This window comes from Triturus cristatus, chromosome 10 (assembly GCF_964204655.1).
Source record: "Triturus cristatus chromosome 10, aTriCri1.1, whole genome shotgun sequence".
Taxonomy (NCBI): Eukaryota; Metazoa; Chordata; class Amphibia; order Caudata; family Salamandridae; genus Triturus; species Triturus cristatus.
In genome coordinates, this window is record NC_140593.1 from 822681038 (window position 1) to 822703878 (window position 22841).

Genomic DNA, 22841 nt, shown 5'->3' on the forward strand with positions numbered 1-22841 from the left:
AGGTAACTTCCCAGAAAATACATGTGCTTACCTTCCATATAAGATGGAAATATACAGAAATCTGAATGCGGCTAAAATAATTGTTTTTAAGAAAGTAAAAAGTGCATCTCTTCTGCAAATTGTTTAGAAAAATTATGATTACAATTTATTACACATATCTTGTAGGCGGTAATGTACTGATTCTTTAAATGAAAAAAAGTTAAATGTTCATTGAATCGCAGGTATAGGTACCTTAGTAGGAGATTTCAGTTTTGGTACGTTTCTAAAAGATTTTCTTTTGGAAAACAATAAATGTCCAAAATGTTTATTTGGAGGGCTGAAGCTTCTCTGTGCTGGTGGAGCCTTGCTTCTTTCCAACAGCCAGGCCACATCCAAACATCTGACATTTCAGCCAACAAATATATTCATAATTGTTGTACTTTTGCAGAAGACCACAGTGTTGCCCTAAATTTCCACCATGATATTTACAACTGATGAGAAGTGTTACATCCATGACGTTTGGAGCAAAATTAATGTTGAGCAAATAGGAGGTGAATGTCTTGGCAGGTAAGCCAAAAGCATGTGAATATTTATCGGTAAATAAAACATATTTACTAGTCCATTGTTCTGTATAACATATCACACACACACACACACGCCCATACAGACACACACATTTGTGCCAGGGTGGTGAAAATAAATGTAGACATAGAACACAGTACCAATAAACCTACATTCCCACATTTATCACTACAGTGTAAAGTTCAAGTTCCACATTATTACCACAATACAGCACAATTGAAAAAGTGGCATGAGAAAAAAAGCATTACTGTCACATGGATTACAATCTATAAATTCTTTACACAGAGAAACCACTTTCCTAATAAGCATTAGGCATTATCAATGTAATGTTGCCTTATTGCATTCTGGTTTTGGGAAAAAGCCCGGCCAATGCATTTTGTCCTCCTGAGAAGAAGGCCAGTGATGGTGGTGGCGTGTCGTATTATCCAGTCTGAGCTTACAGAACCCAATGGAGTGTGGATATTAAGCTGTGACTTTTTTTATGGTCACCTGGTATTTCCCTACAACAATAACGGCACAGTACTAGTGCTCCAAGAATTTCATGGAGAACGGATCCATTTTACACTTTGACTTTGATGTGACATTGCTGTAAAGAAATACATTAACCCTGATGAAGTCCTCTTGGAGGTCGAAACGCATTGGCTGGGCGGTTTCTTTGATGTATTGAAGAATACTAAAGATAATTGTTTTGTTTTATTGGAGAAGAGTACATTGATATTGACATCATTGAACTCTGTGTACTTCATGAAAGGAGAAGAGAAGAAACAAAGAGAACAATCTCTACAGTACAATTGTTGGATTCTTGATGCACTCCCTTTTGTGTGTTTTTTCTGTTATAATGTATTTATGGTTTTGGAGTAGTTTGACAATTAGAGAGTGAGGGCAGACCACTATTACCTTGTGGAACTAGCACCTGTGCAGCTGTCTTTAGCCAGAACTACTCTTGCTTTGGGATAAATTGCGAGATAGTACAAACAGTGAAACTTTTTGGTGGGCGGAGCTAAAGGCAATGTTGAATGGAGAGGGCTGTGCAAGCTTTTCTGTTGGCCCCGAGAAATCCTATTATCCTGACATATGGGTGCCCATCCTGCCACATCATATCCCTGTATTGAGTGCTGGAAGTGGTGGCGTTCCCTCAATAAGACTGGAGATGACTGGCACTGCTGCTGCAGTGGAGCGAGGACTGAGCTGCACTCACATTACTCCTTCAAGATGGCAGCCGATTAGGGGATCGCACCTGCTGAGTATGGAGCATGCAGGACTCCCTCCGTGGCAGTGCTCTCACCTGTGGCGTGCCTCCTCGGGCTGCTGGATGACTTGGTCTGCGGTGGCTGAGAGAGGTCTGTGCCACACCTATGCTCCTCCATCAGGCCGCTCGAAGGTGAGCACCCACTATGTGCTGACTGGCAATCTGGGCCCTTGCTTGTGGTATTGCTGGCACTTCCTTGCCTCTCGTGGTGGACCTCCAGGGATGGCCAGATACCTTGGCCCACAGCGACTGGCACCGGTCTGCCCTTTTTTACCGCAGCTTTATGCTTGAGGGTGTGGTGGGCTGCTTGCAGTGTGCATGGACTTACTTTTCCCTGTGGCTTAATCCGTCCCTACCCTGTGAGTGCAACTCGGGCCTGGGCCCATTGATTCATCAGGCCTCAGGTCCCAACATTGCTCCTCTGGCCCTCGGCCCTCCTCCGGACTGGGGGCGCCCGATGGGCCCAGCAGGAGTATAATGGCTTTGGGGCTCCGGCATTCCTGATTTGAGTCACCTACTAAGTCCAGTTGCCTAGTGCAATGCAACCCCACCTAGACATTGCCACTGCTTGATCCCTGGGGCCTCACTTATTGTCTAGGTCTATGCAGTTAGGAAACTAAGGACCTTGAATTGACAGAGTGGATCATGTGTTCTTGGACCTTCATGTTACCCCACAGCCTCACAGCAGGTGGCTCATTTTGGCTAAGGATTGTAGGGTGCCCCACTTCAAGTTTATTGTACCCCACCTATGCCTGTTACTGACCCCTGTCGTCCTGCATTACCAGCAGACTCATCTCAGCCTCGAGCAGAGTCATGGAGCACTTCCTTCACTTTAGGAAGGATTCTGCGACTGGAGTACCCCCTGCTTCTGCTCCGGATCCTCCATACAAACTGGAAACTATCTTGGTTGCCATAGAATCCACCAGAGAAAAACCTAAAAGCCAAATCATTCTGTGTCTGTCGATATAGGGCACTTGTGCGACAACCACAGAAGAATAGCATAGTGTGTCAAACATGTGGAATAAGAAGTGTTTGAGCTGGGACCAGCTTCGCAATCACAGGCTGTGGAGTTCAGTACAATCTTAGCCAGGATCAAGACACTTGAGGCCTGAATTGAGGCTTGAGGGAAAAGCCTGTTAAAACAATATTAGAGTGGTGAGCTTGCATTACTGAATCAAGGCATCATTAATGCTCATGTCTCTGAAGGACTGGTGCAGGAGATGGCGGCCCTAGAAGGTCTGTCTAAATACTACGCAGTTGAACGAGCTCAAAGGGTACGGGCATGCTCTCCATCACCTGGAGTGCCACCATGGCCTTGTGGTGGAGCAGCTTTTGCATTTCAGAGACAGGGACTTCCTGCCCTCTCAGGCATACAGATATGATCCCTACCAATTGCACAATGCTCAATTTCATAGCCGCAGTCCAGAAGCAGAGCGCATCCTTCCTGAGTTCAAAAAGGAGACTTCAGCACCTGGGAGTCTCCTATGCATGCTGTTCTCAGCTAAGCTGTGGGTCCTCCTGGGTGGGAAGTCCTTGTTTATCCTTAACCCCAGAGGAGGCCTGGCAATGGCTGGATGAATATAACATAACTGGCTGCTACTGCCCTGCCCTGCCCCACCTAATGTCGAAAACACATGAGGTACCATTCTCATTAAGTAGGGATGTCTTGTCCCACACACAAGCAGGTTCATGCTGGCCGCAAGGAGGTGATGGCAGCATCTGCCACAATATCTCACTCTGATAGAGGCCAGAGGAGGTGTCCGGGACTCAGAATGTAGTACGCTCCTGCAGGACGTCACCCCTGGTATGGCTGACAAACTTATTTAACTGTAAATTTGCCATTTTCATTCCTTATTCTTCCAGGGTTATGTCATGACTTAGTGACCGTGGGACCATATTTTGGAACTCAGTTTACTTCGGGGCCTAGCTGGGTGCCCATTTCCAGGTATTTTGATTTACAATCCCCTCACCTACTATGCCATAGCCGGATGACCCCATATCCACCTTTCTGAGGGCACCTGGATAGTGTTTTTTTATGGTTTGGATAATGTACATTTATGTCATTTTCCTGGGAGGCATCAGTTGGGAGTTGTTTTCAAAGTTTCTTGTTTGACCCTGGTTGGGGTTTCCTCACTGTCTCTGACCTGGGAGTATGGGATAGGAGCAGGGACTGGGGCCCGTGGAGTAGTGCAAAGTGCCCCCTCCATGGCTAGCATTGGATCCACAGTCTGTCTCCTCACCTGGAATGTGAGAACTCTTGGTGTCCTGAGTAAAAGATACAGGGTTCAAGCCTACATTAAAAGATGCAAAGTACAGGTACCTTTCCTATAGGAAACCACCTGAGTGAGTCAGAGGGGCTTGCATTACAAAAATGATGGTGCACCGTCTCTACTACACAACTTTCTCTGTCTTCTCCTGGGGCTGCTCCTTTGGGTGTTGCAGGGCGTTGCAGGGTGTTCCCTTTCTCCTGCAGACTGAGAGGATAGACCCTCCGGGTAGGTATATCATCTTCGGGGGAGGGGGGTAAATTAGAGGGAAAGGATGTTGCACTGATAAACCTATATGCCCTGAATATTGACCAAACTGCCTTTCTGTCCTCCTCTCCACACACATCTCCACACTATACATTACCCACTGGTCACAAGGGACACCTTCAATTGCATTGCGGATGTATCCCTAGACAGGTCCCACCTACCGTTGCCCGCCTCTCTGGTCCACGCTGTTGCAGACTCACTCATATCACAACCCCTTTCTGTCCCTGCACTTAGACTCACCTAGGGCCCCAATCTTGATGTAGAGGTTGAAAACAGAGGCCCATGAGGACCCTGCTTTTCGAGACTCTCTGAGGACCATCTTGCATGATTGCCTAGCAGAGAATGAGGGTACAGCTTCCTCTTTTTTGACTGAATGGGAGGCCCTATAAGTGGTGGTATGGGGCTATTGCATAGCCTCATTGCTCGGGCTATTCTGGGAGCTTAATCACACAATTCTGCAGTAGGAACATTTCCTAGACTCGCTAGACAGACTTGGGCCCCATGACAAACAATCACTTATGGGCTGGGCCAGAGAGTGAGAAGCTGCTTGTTTTAATTGAATGACTTAGAGGCCCGACGACTGCCATTATATTAGCAAGGTGCATAGTGAACAGGACAAGCCAGGGCGAATATTGGCAGGGCTTGCTAATCCCACTAGGCACCGGACCTCTATGGTCTCCCTGGCTGACCATACATGTCAAAGTTTACACACAAACAGTTATGAATGACGTGCTTTGCGATTACTATGCAGCTCTGTTCTTCGCCCATCCCAGGTCCACATGAATTGCATGCTTATGTTATAGCCGCTGGGATCAAACGATTACTTCATGATATGGTTGCACTAAGCGGCTATGACATACAGGTTCTGGAAGTGAGGGAATCTATTAAGTCCCTCTCCAGGCAGAAGGTGTTGGGAACGGATGAATTGCTGATCGAGCAAGGGATGGTGCCCTCTCCTGTATAGGAGAGGCCAAGCATTTCCCTTTCCTGAAAGGGGGAATGGAGCCAGACCAGCTCTCCACCTACAAGCCACTTTCGATATTGAATGTGGATTACAAAATATTAAGTAAGATTCTACTTAACCGACTGCTGCCTCGACTCTCGACCATGATACAACCAGACCAGTTCATGTTTATCCCGACACCATCCATAATATCAGATGACTCGTTCATATTTTGCACTCAGCACTCAAGGACTACCCTAAGGCCTCCATCCTAGCAGTTGACTTTCTTTATTTTGCCATGGCCAGTGTGAACCTTGGAAGCGGCTTCCTCTCCTGGACAGAGCTAATCCTAACCTTCCCCACTGCATACGTTGAGACAGGTAGATTAATATCGGAAAGGGGCGCAAGGAAGGACTATCCTCTGTCTCTGGTGCTGTGCGCCATGGAAATTGAACCACTGACCTTGACGCTTTGTCAGTGCAACTCTTACCCGTACACTGCTAGCCATGCTACTTTGTTACATTTGCTACTTTGTACTACACAGCGGTGACGGAGTGCAATGAAAGTTATACTTCTTGAAAGGCTCCAATACGGCTGGGCCTGCACTCTTCTGTGGACACAATGTATGCTCCCCTATGCTCTGGAGCTCCCATTATCGGTATTGCCTGCTTTGCACCCTCTGGGCGATTGGGGCGGGTTAGGGGACTGCTCAGGGCTAGGCGTTGGTGCTTTGGGAAATCTGTTTGATACTGACATGTTCAAAGATATTTAGGCCTTTACAGAAGACTTTGGCTTACCCCACACCATTTCCTTTTATACAGCTCCGTTAGGTGCACAATACGAGCCCACTGGAGGCTTGGGTCAAATGAACCTCCAACTCATGCTGCCCTTCAGGTTACCTGCATGACGTCGGGTAAAACTAGGACAATCTCCTTACTTAATAATTGAGGCGTGGTAACAGTAACAGAATGTAGACCAGGTCTATTTAGGTAGGGCTTTATTTTTCCAAAAACACGTTTCTGTCTACTGGTTAGTCTTTGTTTGGAAAATGCGGCAGGATCCGTGTTGGCGAGTGGTTCAGGTCCTCTCTGGTCGTGAGGAAGCTCTGTCTCGGGTCAGGTAGAGGAGGGTTTTGGCGTAAAACAAAAATAAAGAAAGGTATCAGGACTCTTGTCCGACTGATATCCAATGTACCAGGGCCTGGGGAGTGAGGGAGACACCACACACGGGTGCACGTAGTGACACACAACTCAGGTGGGGGTGTTCGTGAACTAGTGTTCGTGCAGGTGGATGATTATTTTAAGGAGTGTGGGGGTCGGAGGCTTCTCGTTTAGCTAGAGGTACGTTCTCTCCTTCCAACCCACCCCGAGAACTTGCCCCGTACCTGTTCCAGCCACGCTCCTCCTGGAGCGTGGCCCGGAGGCTCGTGGGTCGTTGGCCTCCTGGCTCCGTTGGCGCTGCAGCGGGACCCGATCTTTGTCTGCTTCTGCTCCTCTGGTTATCATGAACGCTCTCTCTCCCGGCTCTTCCTCCGCTCCGGTTTTGGTGCACGTCCACTTCCTGGGATTCTCTGATCTTAACGTCTGGAGCGTCCTGACGTCATTCGGGGGAGGAGTCTCATCAGGTAGGAATCCCCAATTAAAGGACCCGGCTTCTTTTTAAAATAAATTTTTTATTAGCATTTGAAAAGTATACAAGGTTAATACAACCAGAACATTGTGGTCACAATACAACAGCATCCATCATCCGTTTGTGCATTCTTAATCAAAGGCCCTTCACACCCTCTGAAACATCACTGCATTTAAAAAACACGCATTTAATTCCCCAGATACTGCTGCAGATATTGAGTCAAGTATTTCCAGTAGTCTCGCGGTTTCGACCTGGTAGGCAGTTCTTCTTCATACGTTTTTAGTGTGTCTTTACAGTACGTTAAATCAGCAATCCAGTCTGTAAGCTTTGGTGTCCTCCTGCCACTCCAGCAGAGCGACACTCTCCGTTCGGCCAAGAGCAAGGAAATTACACAAAATTTGCGCTTTTGAGCCTTCACCCCAGGCAGTAGACCTAACAAGCATGTGCGAACAGTGCAGCCCACCTCACCCCCACCATATCCCCTAGCATCTGCGTCACCTGCGTCCAATATTCCGCAACCGCCCCACATGACCATGCTCAATGAATAAAATCTGCCCCTTCCTCCTTGCAGCGGTCACATCTAGAATCCCCTCGTAGCCCATATTCATGTAATCTAGCAGGTGTATAATACATCTGGTGCAGGTATTTGAAGTGGATAATGCGCAGATTGCCATTAGGTGTCAGCATACCAGTCAGTGTGCAAGCTGTAGCCCAGTCTTCCTCAGTCAGTGAAACATCCAGATGGCAATTCCATTTACCCATAGCTTTATATGTGTTTGCCGCAATGTCGCCTTGCAATTTAGCATAGAGCGTGGACACCAAGTTTGTAGCCTTAGGCGTGGTAATTATCCACTGCAAAGCGGCCAGCACCGGCGGTTCCTCCGGGTACGTGGGGTACAGTTTTTTAATGGCATTTTGTATCCTGTGATAATTAAATTGGAACAGTAGCGTCTGATTACTAATAAATGTCAGATTTTCAAGCCTCTTGAAACTACCATCTTCATAAAGATCCCCCAGAGTGTCGATGCCGACCTGTCGCAATAGTCCGACCCCCACCTCCTCTTGGGTGACCGAAATCTCTGGATGCCAGTGCAACCGGAGCGCCGGAGCATATAACGGCAGTTTATTAGCTCTTCTGCCCATAAGATGCCAGGCTTTGTTCGTGGCATCGATCGTGTTGATGTCATTCTTATGTAATGGTGGTCTACGATGTGTTATGACTGCTTCCAGCGGGATCGGTAGAGCGTCCCCTTCCTCAATTGCAGTATGTGTCAAGTGTACTATTTGATTGTGACCAATAAAAGTTTTTTCCAAAAAAAAAAAAAAAAGTATGGGACTTTGTGATATCAAAAATGCGCGTATTGCGCTTGCTCACAAAGGTAATACAGAAAAAAATCGGGAACTCCGAAACCCCCCTGGCAATATGGCAATGTAAGCGTCTGCAAGTCAACCCGAGCCGCTTTTCCCGCCCAGATTAGCTGGAGGACCAGCGAGGTGATGCGACGAAAAACCTCTGTAGGGGGCTGGATGGGTATGTTATTGAAAAGGTACAATAATTTAGGCAGTAGCACCATTTTTACAATGGCAATGCGGTCCGCCAGAGACAGCGGTAACTGAATCCATCTTCTCACTTTCCCCTCCAATGCATCTATTGCCCTCCCATAATTTGTCCTAATGACGATTTCAGGGTCACGGTGATACCACACACCCAGATATTTCACCGGGTCAGTCTGCCATTCCAAGGGGTACTCCATGGGATGCGGTTGTGTACTATCCGTCGAGGGAATAATCAAGGATTTAGCCCAGTTTATATTTATACCTGAGTGATATGCCAATTTGATATATTCTCTTAGCAATGGGTTCAGATTTTCCCCTGGGTCCCTCACATATAGTAACATATCGGCATATAATGATATGTGCAGCGGCCTTTGCGGAAATTGAAGAGCTGAGTAATGATGTCCCTGTCTAATTTTACATGCTAGTGGCTCCAGTGCTAGAGAAAACAATAGTGGGGACAAAGGGCACCCCTGTCTAGTCCCCCTACGGATATTGATGGGCTCCGAGATATATTTATTCACCCGGACTCGCGCCACTGGTGCATCATACAGCAAGTGTATCCATTGGAGAAACATGGGCGGAAAGCCCATCCTCCGTAGCACTGTATTTAGATATGGCCACTCCAATGAATCAAAGGCCTTTGCCGCGCCTAGAAACACCGCCGCAGCCTTGGTCGTGGGTGTTAGGTAGTGCGACAATGCAAATAGAGTCCGCGTATTGTGTGCAGTGGATCGCGATGGGATGAACCCAGATTGATCAGGCAAGTTCAGTTTAGACATTAAAAGGTTCAGCCGAGCAGCAAGCAGTTTGGCCAGTATTTTATTGTCCACATTTATAAGAGACAGGGGTCTATACGAGTCACAGAGCTCTGGATCTTTTTGCGGTTTGAGCAGTGCCAGTAGGAGTGCCTCACGTAGAGTCGGCGGCAGGCTCTGCTGTTCGTGGGCATTACCATACATCTCCACCAGGCGAGGTGCCAGCTGGTCCACAAAGGCCTTATAGAATTCGCACGTAAACCCATCTGGGCCCGGGGCTTTACCATTTGGCAATGTTTTAATCACTTCCGTGACCTCTTCTACCGTGATGGGCAGGGACAGATGCTCCCTATGCGTGTCCGACAGCCACGCTATCGCCACGTCTTCTAGATACTCCATTATTTCGGCCGGGTCCGCTGTAGGTCTGGAGGCATATGTTTCACCATACGTAATCACGAACTCCCTTAATATTTCCTGTGCGCCAAATCGTTTTTTCCCCTCTTTGTTGCGTACCATATGAATGGTATGCGACCTTCACATATCTTAGCTGCCAATTGTCTGCCCGATCTACCCCCCTCTCCGTAAGCCCTCGCTACCTGCCTCTTCACCGTGTATTTAGTTTCATCTTCCGCATAGTTTTGGTACTCAGATAGTATTGTTCTAATATCTCCCAGTATTTTAGTATCTTGTGTTCTCTCATATTCCCCCTCCAGCATTCTCAGTTTGTCTTCTCTTGTCGTTAGTTGTTGCCTTATATCTTTTAGGATACCAGCGTTCGTGCTTATACAAATGCCGCGGATCGTTGCTTTAAAAGCCTCCCACAGTATGCCGGGATCTTTCATAGTAGGGGCTTTGTGAGCAAAATAGTCCTGTATCGCCTGCCCAATAGTGTCTACATACATTGAATCTAAGAGAGCTTTTGCGTTAAATCTCCAACTGAAGGGAGGTGGTGTGTAGTGTGGGAATTCCAAGGATAGGAGCACTGGATTATGATCAGACAGTGTTCGTGGTAAATGTCTAACCTCCCTAGTCCATAGGGCAATGTCCCCAGATACTAACCAGTAGTCGATGAGGGACCAGCTGCTGTGTGCCGCCGATGCGTGCGTGGCCTCCCTCCCCTCAGGATTCCTACGTCTCCAAATATCAATAAGCCCCCTATCCACCATTATGTCTTGCAGTACATGTAGCGCCCGTCTGTGAGGCTCAGTCGTCGACCCGGATCTGTCTAGGTCATCCTGTAACGCTATATTGAAGTCTCCACCCCAAATCAAATGCGCAGCCTGAATGTCCCTCAGCTTGCCCCACAGGGGATCACTGACAGAATATCGATGACAAGAATATCGACCTACAAAAATATCGAGGAAAAAATATAGAATGCCAAAATATCGACTGCCTATCTACAAACAGGTAAGTACTAAAATATCGATTCCAAAATATCGTTGTAAAAAATATAGTTAGTCAAAATATCGAATTTTTTAAATATATTAAAAGTAATGTAAAATTAATGAAATAATAAATATAATTAACTAAAACATACTTACAAATACTTAAATAACTTTACAATTAATAAATAATTAATGTAAGTAAAAAAAAAAAAAATTAATACCTATATATATTAACGTAATATTAATAAAAAATATTCTATATTTTCAGCGTAGGATAGCAGGTGGGTCAAATTTACTATTACCACTCCAGTAAGTCCAACAGTAGGGAAAGCATTGGATAGCGGGATGGTAAAAATTACTATTTCCACTCCAGAGAGTGCAACAGTAGGGAAAGCGCTGGATAGCGCAAGGGTAAAAATTACTATTCCCACTCCACAGAGTGCAACAGTAGGGAAAACATTGGATAGCGTAGGGGTGAAAATTACTATTCCCACTCCAAAGAGTGCAACAATAGGGAAAGCGTTGGATAGCGTAGGGGTAAAAATGACTATTCCCACTCCAGTGAGTGCAACAGCAGAGAAAGCGCTGGATAGCGGGAGGGTAAAAATTACTATTCCCGCCCCAGAGAGTGCAACAGTAGGGAAAACATTGGATAGCGTAGAGGTAAAAATTACTATTCCCACTCCACAGAGTGCAACAGTAGGGAAAGCGTTGGATAGCGTATGGGTAAAAATTATTATTCCCACTCCAGAGAGTGCAACAGTAGGGAAAGCGTTGGATAGCGGGCGGGTCAAATTTACTATTACCACTCCAGTAAGTCCAACAGTAGGGAAAGCATTGGATAGCGGGATGGTAAAACTTACTATTCCCACTCCAGAGAGTGCAACAGTAGGGAAAGCGCTGGATAGCGGGAGGGTAAAAATTACTATTCCCACTCCAGAGAGTACAACAGTATGGAAAACATTGGATAGCGTTGGGGTAAAAATTACTATTCCCACTCCACAGAGTGCAACAGTAGGGAAAGCGTTGGATAGCGGGAGGGTAACATTTACTATTCCCTCTCCAGTGAGTGCAACAGTACGGAAAGCATTGGATAGCGTAGGGGTAAAAATTACTATTCCCACTCCAAAGAGTGCAACAGTAGGGAAAGCGTTGGATAGAGTAGGGGTAAAAAATACTATTCCAACTCCAGAGAGTGCAACAGTAGGGAAAGCGTTGGATAGCGAAGGGGTAAAAATTACTATTCCCACTACAAAGAGGGCAACAGTACGGAAATCATTGGATAGCGTAGGGCTAAAAATTACTATTCCCACTCCAAAGAGTGCAACAGTAGGGAAAGCGTTGGATAGAGTAGGGGTAAAAATTACTATTCCCACTACAGAGAATGCAACAGTAGAGAAAGCGTTGGATAGCGAAGGGGTAAAAATTACTATTCCCACTACAAAGAGTGCAAGAGTAGGGAAAGCGTTGGATAGCGTAGGGGTAAAAATTACTATTCCCACTCCAGAGAGTGCAACAGTAGGGAAAGCGTTGGATAGCAGGAGGGCAAAATTTACTATTCCCACTCCAGTGAGTGCAACAGTAGGGAAAGCGTTGGATATCGTAGGGGTAAAAATTACTATTCCCACTCCAGAGAGTGCAACAGTAGGGAAAGCATTGGATAGCGGGAGGGTAAAATTTACTATTCCCACTCCAGTGAGTGCAACAGTAGGGAAAGCGCTGGATAGCGGGAGGGTAAAAATTGCTATTCCCACTCCAGAGAGTACAACAGTAGGGAAAACATTGGATAGCGTAGGGGTAAAAATTACTATTCCCACTCCACAGAGTAGAACAGTAGGGAAAGCGTTGGATAGCGTATGGATAAAAATTACTATTCCCACTCCAGAGAGTGCAACAGTAGGGAAAGCGTTGGATAGCGGGCGGGTCAAATTTACTATTACCACTCCAGTAAGTCCAACAGTAGGGAAAGCATTGGATAGCGGGATGGTAAAACTTACTATTCCCACTCCAGAGAGTGCAACAGTAGGGAAAGCGCTGGATAGCGGAAGGGTAAAAATTGCTATTCCCACTCCAGAGAGTACAACAGTAGGGAAAACATTGGATAGCGTAGGGGTAAAAATTACTATTCCCACTCCACAGAGTGCAACAGTAGGGAAAGCGTTGGATAGCGTATGGATAAAAATTACTATTCTCACTCCAGAGAGTGCAACAGTAGGGAAAGCGTTGGATAGCGGGAGGGTAAAATTTACTATTCCCACTCCAGTGAGTGCAACAGTACGGAAAGCATTGGATAGCGTAGGGGTTAAAATTACTATTCCCACTCCAAAGAGTGCAACAGTAGGGAAAGCGTTGGATAGAGTAGGGGTAAAAAGTACTATTCCCACTCCAGAGAGTGCAACAGTAGGGAAAGCGTTGGATAGCGAAGGGGTAAAAATTACTATTCCCACTACAAAGAGGGCAACAGTACGGAAAGCATTGGATAGCGTAGGGCTAAAAATTACTATTCCCACTCCAAAGAGTGCAACAGTAGGGAAAGCGTTGGATAGAGTAGGGGTAAAAATTACTATTCCCACTACAGAGAATGCAACAGTAGAGAAAGTGTTGGATAGCGAAGGGGTAAAAATTACTATTCCCACTACAAAGAGTGCAAGAGTAGGGAAAGCGTTGGATAGCGTAGGGGTAAAAATTACTATTCCCACTCCAGAGAGTGCAACAGTAGGGAAAGCGTTGGATAGCAGGAGGGCAAAATGTACTATTCCCACTCTAGTGAGTGCAACAGTAGGGAAAGCGTTGGATATCGTAGGGGTAAAAATTACTATTCCCACTCCAGTGAGTGCAACAGTAGGGAAAGCATTGGATAGCATAGCGGTACAAATTACTATTCCCACTCCAAAGAGTGCAACAGTAGGGAAAACGTTGGATAGCGTAGGGGTAAAAATTACTATTCCCACTCCAGTAAGTGCAATAGTAGGGAAAGCGTTGGATAGCGTAGGGGTAACAATTACTATTCCCACTCTAGTGAGTGCAATAGTAGGGAAAATAATAATTTAATATATTATTAAAAATAAATTAATTATTAATAGTAATAAAAAATGTATTAACATTACTTACCAATCACTCAACCTTTAATAATTAATTATTTATAAATACCAATTAATATTTTTTTTAATTAATTACCTATTAATAATTATTTAACAACCAATTAATGTTCAATAAAAAATAAATTAAATACAAATTAATAATTAATTCATAATAAATTAATTATCAATATACAAAAATAATTTCAACAAATTCTTTATTTACAATTAAATAACTTCCCACCATATTCCCCTATAAACCCACAAGCCACTACAAATAATATATTTATACAATTAACATAATTATCAATTAAACAATTAATAAAAATTAATTACCAAATAATACACATTAATTACCAATTAATAATTAATAAACAACCAATTAATTTTCTATACCAAAAATTGATAAATAATTAAAAATACCAATTAATAATTAACTGTAAAATAATTATTAACACACAAAAATATTTTCAATAATTACTTAATTATAATTAAATTACTTCCCACCCTATTACCCTATAAACCCACAACGCACACTGAATAATAAATTAGTACAATTAACATAATTATCAATTAACCAATTAATTCAAATTAATTACCAATTAATAAAAAATAATTACCAATTATTACAAATTAATTACCAATTAATAATGAATTACAATAAATTAATTATTACCAATTAATAATTAATTAATAACAATTAAATTACTTCCCACCCTATTCCCCTATAAACCCACAACCCACTACAGAAGTAAAACGCAATCTTAAATTACAAATAATTAATAATTCCTAAAAATTATTATTTATTGTACTATAATTAAATTACTTCCCACCCTAATCCCCTATAAACCCACAACCCGCTACGGAATTAAATTACAAAAAAATTAAATAACATAAAATTAATTACTTTAAAAATATTCAAACATACATTCCAAAATTAATACATACTTTTAACACATATACTAACACTTAAGACACTATAAAAAAATTCGATATTTTTAACAACTATATTATGACTGTCGATATTATTTACTTCGATATTATGCAAATCGATATTTCTTACCTGATTTTCGATATTCTTCACCACTATATTTTGGTATGTCGATATTCTGTCCATTCTATATTTAAAACTCGATATTCTGTCCACTCGATATTTTTTTTTCGATATTTTGGCTGTTTACCCCAACAGGGAATGATAAAATTGCGGATCATCCACATTTGGCCCATATGTGCTCGCGATGGCCAGTCTTTGCCCCCGCAGTATACCTGTAACAATCACAAAGCGCCCTAATTCATCTGCCACAGTATTTTCTATCTGAAACTGTAGTCCCCTTTTAACCAGTATTAACACCCCTCTAGCATAGGATGAGTACAGAGATTGATGCACCGACTCAGCCCATCTCCGCCCCACACCAGACGTATATGTGTCAGCGCACAGTGCGTCTCTTGTATTAGCGCAATATCTATGTGCTGCCTATCGAGGTATGCTAGTGTCTGTCTGATTTTTTTGGGGTTGTTAAGCCCCCGCACATTCCACGTCAGTAATTTGAGGCATCCCGCCCCTACCCTTGCTGCCACCATTTACGAATAATGCTAGTAAAGTATACCCAACACAGGCATTCAGTGAGTGTGTTCCAGTGACTCTCCGAGTCAAGAGTGACCTCATTGTTCCCTAACACAAGGATTCGGACTTCAGCGATGCGTCTTATGCACTGCGACCAACAAATCAACTTTCCAACTCCTTTCCCCCTCCCCCCACCCACTTCAGCACCCCAATCATGCCAAAGACACACCCCACAAAAATAAACTAACATAAGTTAACGGAGTTCGGGGATCACCCGCTTGGGGGGATCGCCCAGAGCACACAACTCCATCCAACTAAATGGATGTGGACGGGAATACAATATAAGTCAGAGCCTAGAGTTTCATCATGCAGTGTAGGTAGCTTACTGTCGTAGAACATATCTCACAGTGACCGTGTTATCAAGTGTTTTCGGCCGCCCCCCCCGCAATGCATTTCCGCTTTTCCGGTGGACAACACATCAATAACATTCCCGCAGCCAGCCCCGTGACCTCCCATGCATCAGAGGATTTCCGCCAGCGCGCAGCCCACCACCCCCAACAGCCTGTCCATCACCCCTCAGTTCCTCAGTCCCAGCAGAGCCACACATAGGACCACAATGCTTGCCAATAGTGCAGTCTCGAGTTTGTGGTGCATTACCTCTTCAACAATAAGCATCAAACAACAGGTCCGATGTCCATACGATCTGTACGCACTTTAGGTTGCCATAGCTCAGCAGCCAGATCACACTGTCATCAGAGTACACACCACTCGTACTTACAGTCCACAGCAGCCCAGAAAAGGCTCACAGCCAAAGCTAGGCAGCGGTGCATTGTCCCGAAGGCTCCGGGATTGGCCTAGGTCCAGCACCTTGCCAAGTGCAGTCAGCATTTCAGCCATGCACACCTCGCTATGCCGCCTTTCGAAATCCGCTCTCCTTCTGCCTACTAGTCTGCATCCGGATTCTGATCCTGTCTCTGCCGCTCTTTACGTTTGGCGCCGATTTGTTTGATGAGCTCTTGCGCTGCCCTAAGCGTGTGACACACCGTCGCTCGGCCCTCATGTGTCACTCGGAGCCTGGCTGGATACAGCATGGCATAGTCGATTCCAAGGTCACGTAACTTTTTCTTAACGGGGTTGAATTCCTTCCGCGCCAATTGTACCGCTACTGTAAAGTCCGGATAGAATTCCAGCGTATTGCCCTGATGTGTTATCTGCCGCTTTTCCCGTGCCAGCCGTAGGACGACATCTCGGTCTCTATAGTTCAGGACTCTAGCAACTATAGGACGTGGGGGCGCTCCAGGTTTCGGTCGCGGCGCCAGTGAACGGTGTGCTCGCTCAATCAAGAACATCGGGGACAGGTGCTCTGTGCCAAAGACGCTTCGGATCAGTTCCTCTACATACGATTCCATTTGTCCAATGTTGGTGGATTCCGGAACCCCCGTGATTCTTACGTTGTTGCGCCGCGACAGCGCTTCCAAATCCTCCGCCTTATTTTTCAGCACGTCCAGCAGCTGCTCAACCTCCGCACATTTTTGGGCCGTGGCCTGGGATACATCTTCCTCCGCTCCAATGCGATTTTCCGCCTCCACCAGTCGCTCCCCATGGCCATCCAGCTTTGCCGCCATATTGTCAACCCGTATCGTGATAGTGTCCAGTTTGCCATTTATGTCCTGCAGGCTCTGCTGGATGGCCTGCAGCACCCCCTCCATACCCGTGGAGACCGCTTCACCAGCGGCAAGGGCAGTGTCTGACAGCGTCGCGGCGCCTTTCGCTTGTCGCTTGGATTCAAATGGGAGCTTAGATTGAGCCTTATCCGGTTTTCCCATATCCCTTTCTGCCACCACCAGCCACCAGAGAAGTCAAGTCGTGGGTCTCCCCCGCTGAGGTGCCGCTAGTCTCCGCCCGCAGATTCAAAGAGCCCCAGTCACTCCACGCGCAGGTCTCCTATGCGCTCTCAGCATCCCGGACGGCCATGTCCGTACCGGCGCACGAGTCCCGATTGTGGAATAATGCACACAGCACCCCGTAGTCCCATTCCTCACCAAGGGGGCCACACAGCCGGTAACCACTGCAACGCCGGACAGCCAGTAGCTCAGGCAATCTCCAGGCACCTCTCATGCCCCAGAGTCCCCAAGTACCCGCAGAAGTCAACCCCTTGCATTCGCCTCCTCTAGAGGGCCGCGCGGCATGCGCCTAGAGCCAGTCCTCCAGTGTTCTCAGCGTGGCGGCAGCTGCCGCAATCAGCACCCCGCGGCACATATGCACTGTTTCTGTGGCCTCCCGCAGCCACGGTAATCAGCCCCGAGTCCCCCGATATCATAGGGAGTCAGATCCACCGGGCAGGCAGGGACCCAGGTGACATGCGGGCAAGGCTCACCGTCACAGCGCACACAGACACGGCTCGCCTCAGGGTCGTCCACAGCGCTAGCGGGCCGTGCATCGATGCATCAGAGCGCAGTCAGCGCCATCCTCCTCCGGTTCAGGAGTCCGAGCCAGGCTCCGCCACCATTTCGCGCCTCACCAATTAGCAGAGCAGAGACCTCTGGAAGGCGGTTAGATCATAGCCGCACTCTCAGCGTCCAGAGGCAGGAGCGCTCTCAGAACCACCCGCGCACCGGGGCGATCTGTATCGATGATCTCGCCGGCTCTTCGTTACCGCAGCTCCCAGTCTCTCCGGGCGGCGCCATCTTGTGTACCATGAGTCGCGACCAAATCCAGACGATCAATGGCTCATCACCGAGTCTACCGTGCCATTAAGCAGTCCTGCACCCCAGCCATGCGTGGACGCTCGTTTCCGATCACCAGGACAGCAAGTTTCCGCTGATTTTTAGCCCCTTACATGCTCTTTTGTGCCGTTTTTCATCCCCGTCCGGCGGAGCTGTCTCACAAGGCAGCCAATCCGCTGTGCGCCAAAGGACCCTGCTTCTTGATCGTCGTCTGTGTTGTTCAATAAAGCTTCGGAATGTGGCATCCATTCTTTCTGCTGAAAGGGGACAAGAGGTGGAGAGAGAGGTACAGTAGACCCCCAGTCCCCCTTTTGTTCTAGATTCAAGCCCGGTGAGCCCAACCCGTCACATTAATGCATTTTTACAGCAGGCCAAATCTGACCTATGTCTGCTGCGGACTCACTGGCCCGAGGAAACAGCTGCCACAATCACAGACAAAGATTGGAGTAACATTTTAGCTGCCACTCAACATATATCCAGAAACACCAGTTTTCAGCTTATTCAATATTATTTCGTAGCAGGGCCTACCTCACCCCAAAGAGAATCAACTCAATGTTCGCAGGGGCACATGCCGTGTGCTCAAGATGTACTGAGGAGGGGTGGACTTTCTCAACATGTTTTGGTCTTAACCAGAAATCCACTTTTACTAGGACAAGGTGACTCAATTTATTGCAGAAGCCATTGGGCAGCAAATCCTGAAAACCTCGATCTATTTCTTGCTGGGAATTTTCCCTCGGCCTCGAGTGAGACTCCTGACAAATAAATTCTGTATGGTCATGCCTTTGGAGTCCTTGCTGCTTGTCCAGGGTTCTCCTAGGCTAGACCCGGACCAGCCACTTTTTGAACGTGTAATACCGTTTGACTTACTCAGCTTTGGGTGGGAGAGTAAAAAGCCATGTATATATTGGATGTTATCCTATGTGCACAGAAAATCAATAACGTATGTTTAAAAAATATACAAACCTTTTATTTCTGAAAATGTCTTTGAGGTGCTTGTAAAGTGCTTTGTAAATGTAAACAGAATCCCTAATGGCCTTATTTGATAGCAATCATGATATATAATTTAAGTTATTAGTTATTAATATTTTGCCAGGCATGTCTTCCAAATAAATCAAAGTGCATTGAATGCAGAACTACAGATTATTGTAGTTCAGTAAACTTCTCTGTATGTAGAACAAGGCTTTTCATTCGATAAACGCGATTGTTAACATGTATATTATTGAGATGACATGGGGGCATGTTTACAAGTCCTCAGTGTGGTCGGCTTGTCACTTTTTTGATGCTCTGGTGGTGCAGTGCCGTTTTTCACATTTACAAGGTGGTGCTAAGCCACTTTGCATGGCTTTTTGATGCTGCCCCAGAATTACAAGGCTGAGGCAGCACCAAACACTAACGCCATGGAATGCCAGGCGCTAGAATGACACAATGAGGAGAAACTTGTAATTTCTTCTCATTTTGTGCTCTTCCATATGTGCTGTATTCTGCAGCACACATAAAAGGTGTCCCTTCCTGCGCATAAAGAAGCACCCCTGCAGCGCAGGCACCCTTGCAACATGTCAGAAGGGGCACCCTTGCAACATGTCAGAAGGGTGCCTGCACTGGCGCTAGGCAGGTTTTTGGCACCATCGCTAGGGGAAACACATGGGTGTGCAGGATTCTTGTTAATACAGCACATACCAACGTTCAAAATGTCAGAGCACGGCACATTTTCTTGTGAATATGCCCCATGATTTCCAAATCCAAAAATTGTCGCTCGAGGCTGTAAAAAAAGCCAAACATGTTTAACACACAATCACACACAGACCTAAACACACCTAGAAAACATTGTAAGTTGCAAATCACAATGTTTAAATCCCCAGTTCACAGAAATGTGTCACAGTCATGAATTATAGCCTTTAGCAAGGGATACAATGATAGATAGACAGACAGACAGACAAAAGCACTTCCCTGTTATCACCACAGGCTTCTGCTGTTTGCTTTTATTTTTCTAGAATGTTGTGCGTCAATCCATGGATGAAGAAATACTACAGTACAATCGGTGATGTGAGCAGCTGCGATGCTATCTTGCACAACCCCAAAGTTAATGACTTAGGGGTGGAGAAAATTAAGTCCATTGCGGAGGCAGTTAAACACCTGGATAACCTGGAGGCATTGTATGTTGGTCTGGGTACCACTTCCACTGAGGATCCTGCCGTTGCCCCGGTAAATACAAATACTCTACTTTTTATCGGTACTGATTTATGGTAGTATTTATTGTGTTTGCTTGTACTTTATTCTGCATTCCTTGTCGGTTTGTGATGGTCTCTTTAGACATGATTTGAGTGTGACTACAGCTGCACTAACACACAAACAAGTGAATGCTCTAGCAGTCAACTAATGCTTTCCTGTTGGCCATCTCTTTTGCAGCTTTATTGTGGAATCATTAGCATTGTCCTGGCCATGACTCTTGGTGAGGAATACACACCTCTGAGGCAGGCGGCTGTCGAGAAGTTCCTGCGACAAAGTGTTAAAGCCTTTCACAGTAGGTACTTTTGACCTACAAAGAAGCACCTCTCTACGCCTCCTATGGGTACAGAATGTCCGCCATTAGCTACCTTGATCAAAGCACATGAGTTTTTAGTTTTTTCTGATGTGTAGTTGTACTTCTAGAAACATCATCAAGCAACTAATAAAACAAGCACTGGCAAAGACAACAGTTTCGATGGTGTACCCCTGAAAGACCTAGAATTACTCAGATCTATTTTGTCTCAAGGTCTCCTTGGCTGCCTTACTGCTTCCCTGGCCTGTACAGTAAAAATGGAAGATGCAGAACTGGTACCACCAAATACAATGTTCCTCAACATATAGGGCTATTCTTGAGCATGTCAATCTAGACCTGAACTTAAAGAGCTATACTAAGCAAGAAAACAGGTGTCTATACCTTGGTATAGAGGAGCCATATCCACACATTTCTAGAGCAGTAGGCATAGAGAGTTATCATTGAGCGCTTGGTGGCATAAGTGCGCCTATGACTCTGATCATATGGGGCTATACATGAACACAAATGGCTAAACCTGTGGCTATGTTAGGATAAAGCTGAATATTTTGGGAGGCACGGAAAAATAGGCTAGCAGTCAGTTACATAGCTTAACCTTTGGCAGCCCATAGCGGTCCCTCCTTTTGCCACCCGCTGCTGCTTTGAAGAGCGGGGGTGTGCTGCCGATTTCTATGATGGTCATTATTGCCCCGTATCGGGGCAGCTGATGTGATTGCTGCCCGAGACTGCAGCTGAAAACTCGTGCCGCCCGTGGTGGACCGCAACCCCCACACACCCTTGCAAAGCCACTGCTACCATTTGAGCTCGAGATTCGGAATTTAAGGTTGTGTAATTGCATAAGTAAAGTTCTCTGGATGGGCGAGGCTGTAACAATGCAAATCAGTGTGTAATTAGGATTTGAGTCTAAAAATGGGAATTTTAAAAAGGTAATGTGGCATTTGCGGCTACACTTGATCACTTCATGGGCACTTAAGGCAGTACTGTAAATTAAAGGGCACTTTTGGGCACATGAGATCTTAGTTCTAATTTCAGATACCTCACTTGAACAAGGTGTCCAATCTCTGGTAAATAACTTTGTTCTTCCGGTGGTGGTTCATTTCTCTCAGCCAGAAGAAGCAAGAGCCTTTGCCCAACAGCTGTCTGAAGTCAGTTACATGGCCAGTTACATCTACACTGTCCTACGTCTCCAAATGCCCACTTCAACTAGACTAGCAAAGAAAGGAACAAGAGAAGTGAATCGACGCAGTGTAGAAAGTAACAAGGGACAAAGGGAGACTAGGAGAGATGATTGGGCACAGAATCCTCTTGATCAAAGGAAAACATAGGATTGGAAAAGTAATGTCATGTGACATAGAGGCATATGATAACCCCGCTTCTTTTTGAAGTGCTGCTTCCTTTGTCATAATAATATTTACATAATGGCACACAACCATCACATGATCAATTGTTGCTTATTGTATTAAAGGTAGCGTCTATTCTCTACTGAGGGACAACAGTACGCATTTCTGGGAACCATTACTTTTTCATTCTCAGGCTCTCACCCACAGAAAGAGATCGAATATGCCAAAAAGGTGAATGAAGGGGAAGAGAAAGATAGGAAAAGAGCGGTAATGTCAAAAAAAGAGGCTTAAAAAAGAACCTACATGAGGGAACTGAAGAGACCAGAAGTGTACGGCGGTAGAGAACAGAGGAAAAAAGTAGAATCAAGCTTGGGCAGCCTTGGTATTCTGAAATCCTAGCAGTACTTGGAATCAACTGCATTGGATGCCTGAGAAAACATGTGGGTCCCTACACATACATGATTTGTTTTTTTAACAAATTAAGTACTGGTTAATTGGCTATGACTATAATTTAGCTGTCGCTTTTCCTCATGCTTTCTTAAATCTAAAATGTGACATCATGTTGGGGAGGATTGCCTTTGCCACAGGTGTGCTTCCCATAAAAATCACACAAAGGCAGGGGCAGTTGCTTTCTGCTCTTGAATTGCTGCATCTGGCTGCATTGATGAGAGAACATGTCCCATCCCCACCCCTCTTTACCTCCCACAGTACTGTCCTCGCGAGGCGTTTAAGACTAACCGTTACCTGACATTCCTATTCCACTCAGATTTAGTCTGGTGGCACTGAGTGCAGCCAATGATCAGACTGTGAGGTCCAGTGGAGGGAACGGTGGCAAATATTTTGGTTCTTGGGATACTCTGCAGTCAATACCAGAACCTCCCCGACTGCTGAGCTGAACCTGTTGCCAGACCAGTCAGAATCTTTTATGGGACCAAAATCATAAAGGTTTTTGTGAGGTCCCACTTTGGACACACTGTGGCTCTCA

The 22841-nt window shown here is 45.5% G+C and overlaps 1 protein-coding gene across 1 annotated transcript; it reads left to right on the forward strand.

Annotated features, from left to right (window-relative positions):
* Nucleotides 1–457: 457 nt before the first annotated feature.
* LOC146790088 (hemoglobin subunit beta-1-like) lies at nt 458–20515 on the forward strand. The gene is made up of 3 exons (XM_085630167.1): nt 458–546; nt 19972–20182; nt 20387–20515. The coding sequence occupies exons 1-3, from the start codon at nt 458–460 to the stop codon at nt 20513–20515; spliced, it is 429 nt and encodes a 142-aa protein (XP_085486293.1).
* Nucleotides 20516–22841: the final 2326 nt, after the last annotated feature.

What these genes read in the sequence shown, in the direction of transcription:
- LOC146790088 (XM_085630167.1), top strand. Translation starts at nt 458, where the DNA reads ATGATATTTACAACTGATGAGAAGTGTTACATCCATGACGTTTGGAGC. An exon ending in GGAGGTGAATGTCTTGGCAG is followed by an intron (nt 547 to 19,971) that starts GTAAGCCAAAAG and finishes TTATTTTTCTAG; the next exon opens with AATGTTGTGCGTCAATCCAT. An exon ending in AGGATCCTGCCGTTGCCCCG is followed by an intron (nt 20,183 to 20,386) that starts GTAAATACAAAT and finishes TCTCTTTTGCAG; the next exon opens with CTTTATTGTGGAATCATTAG.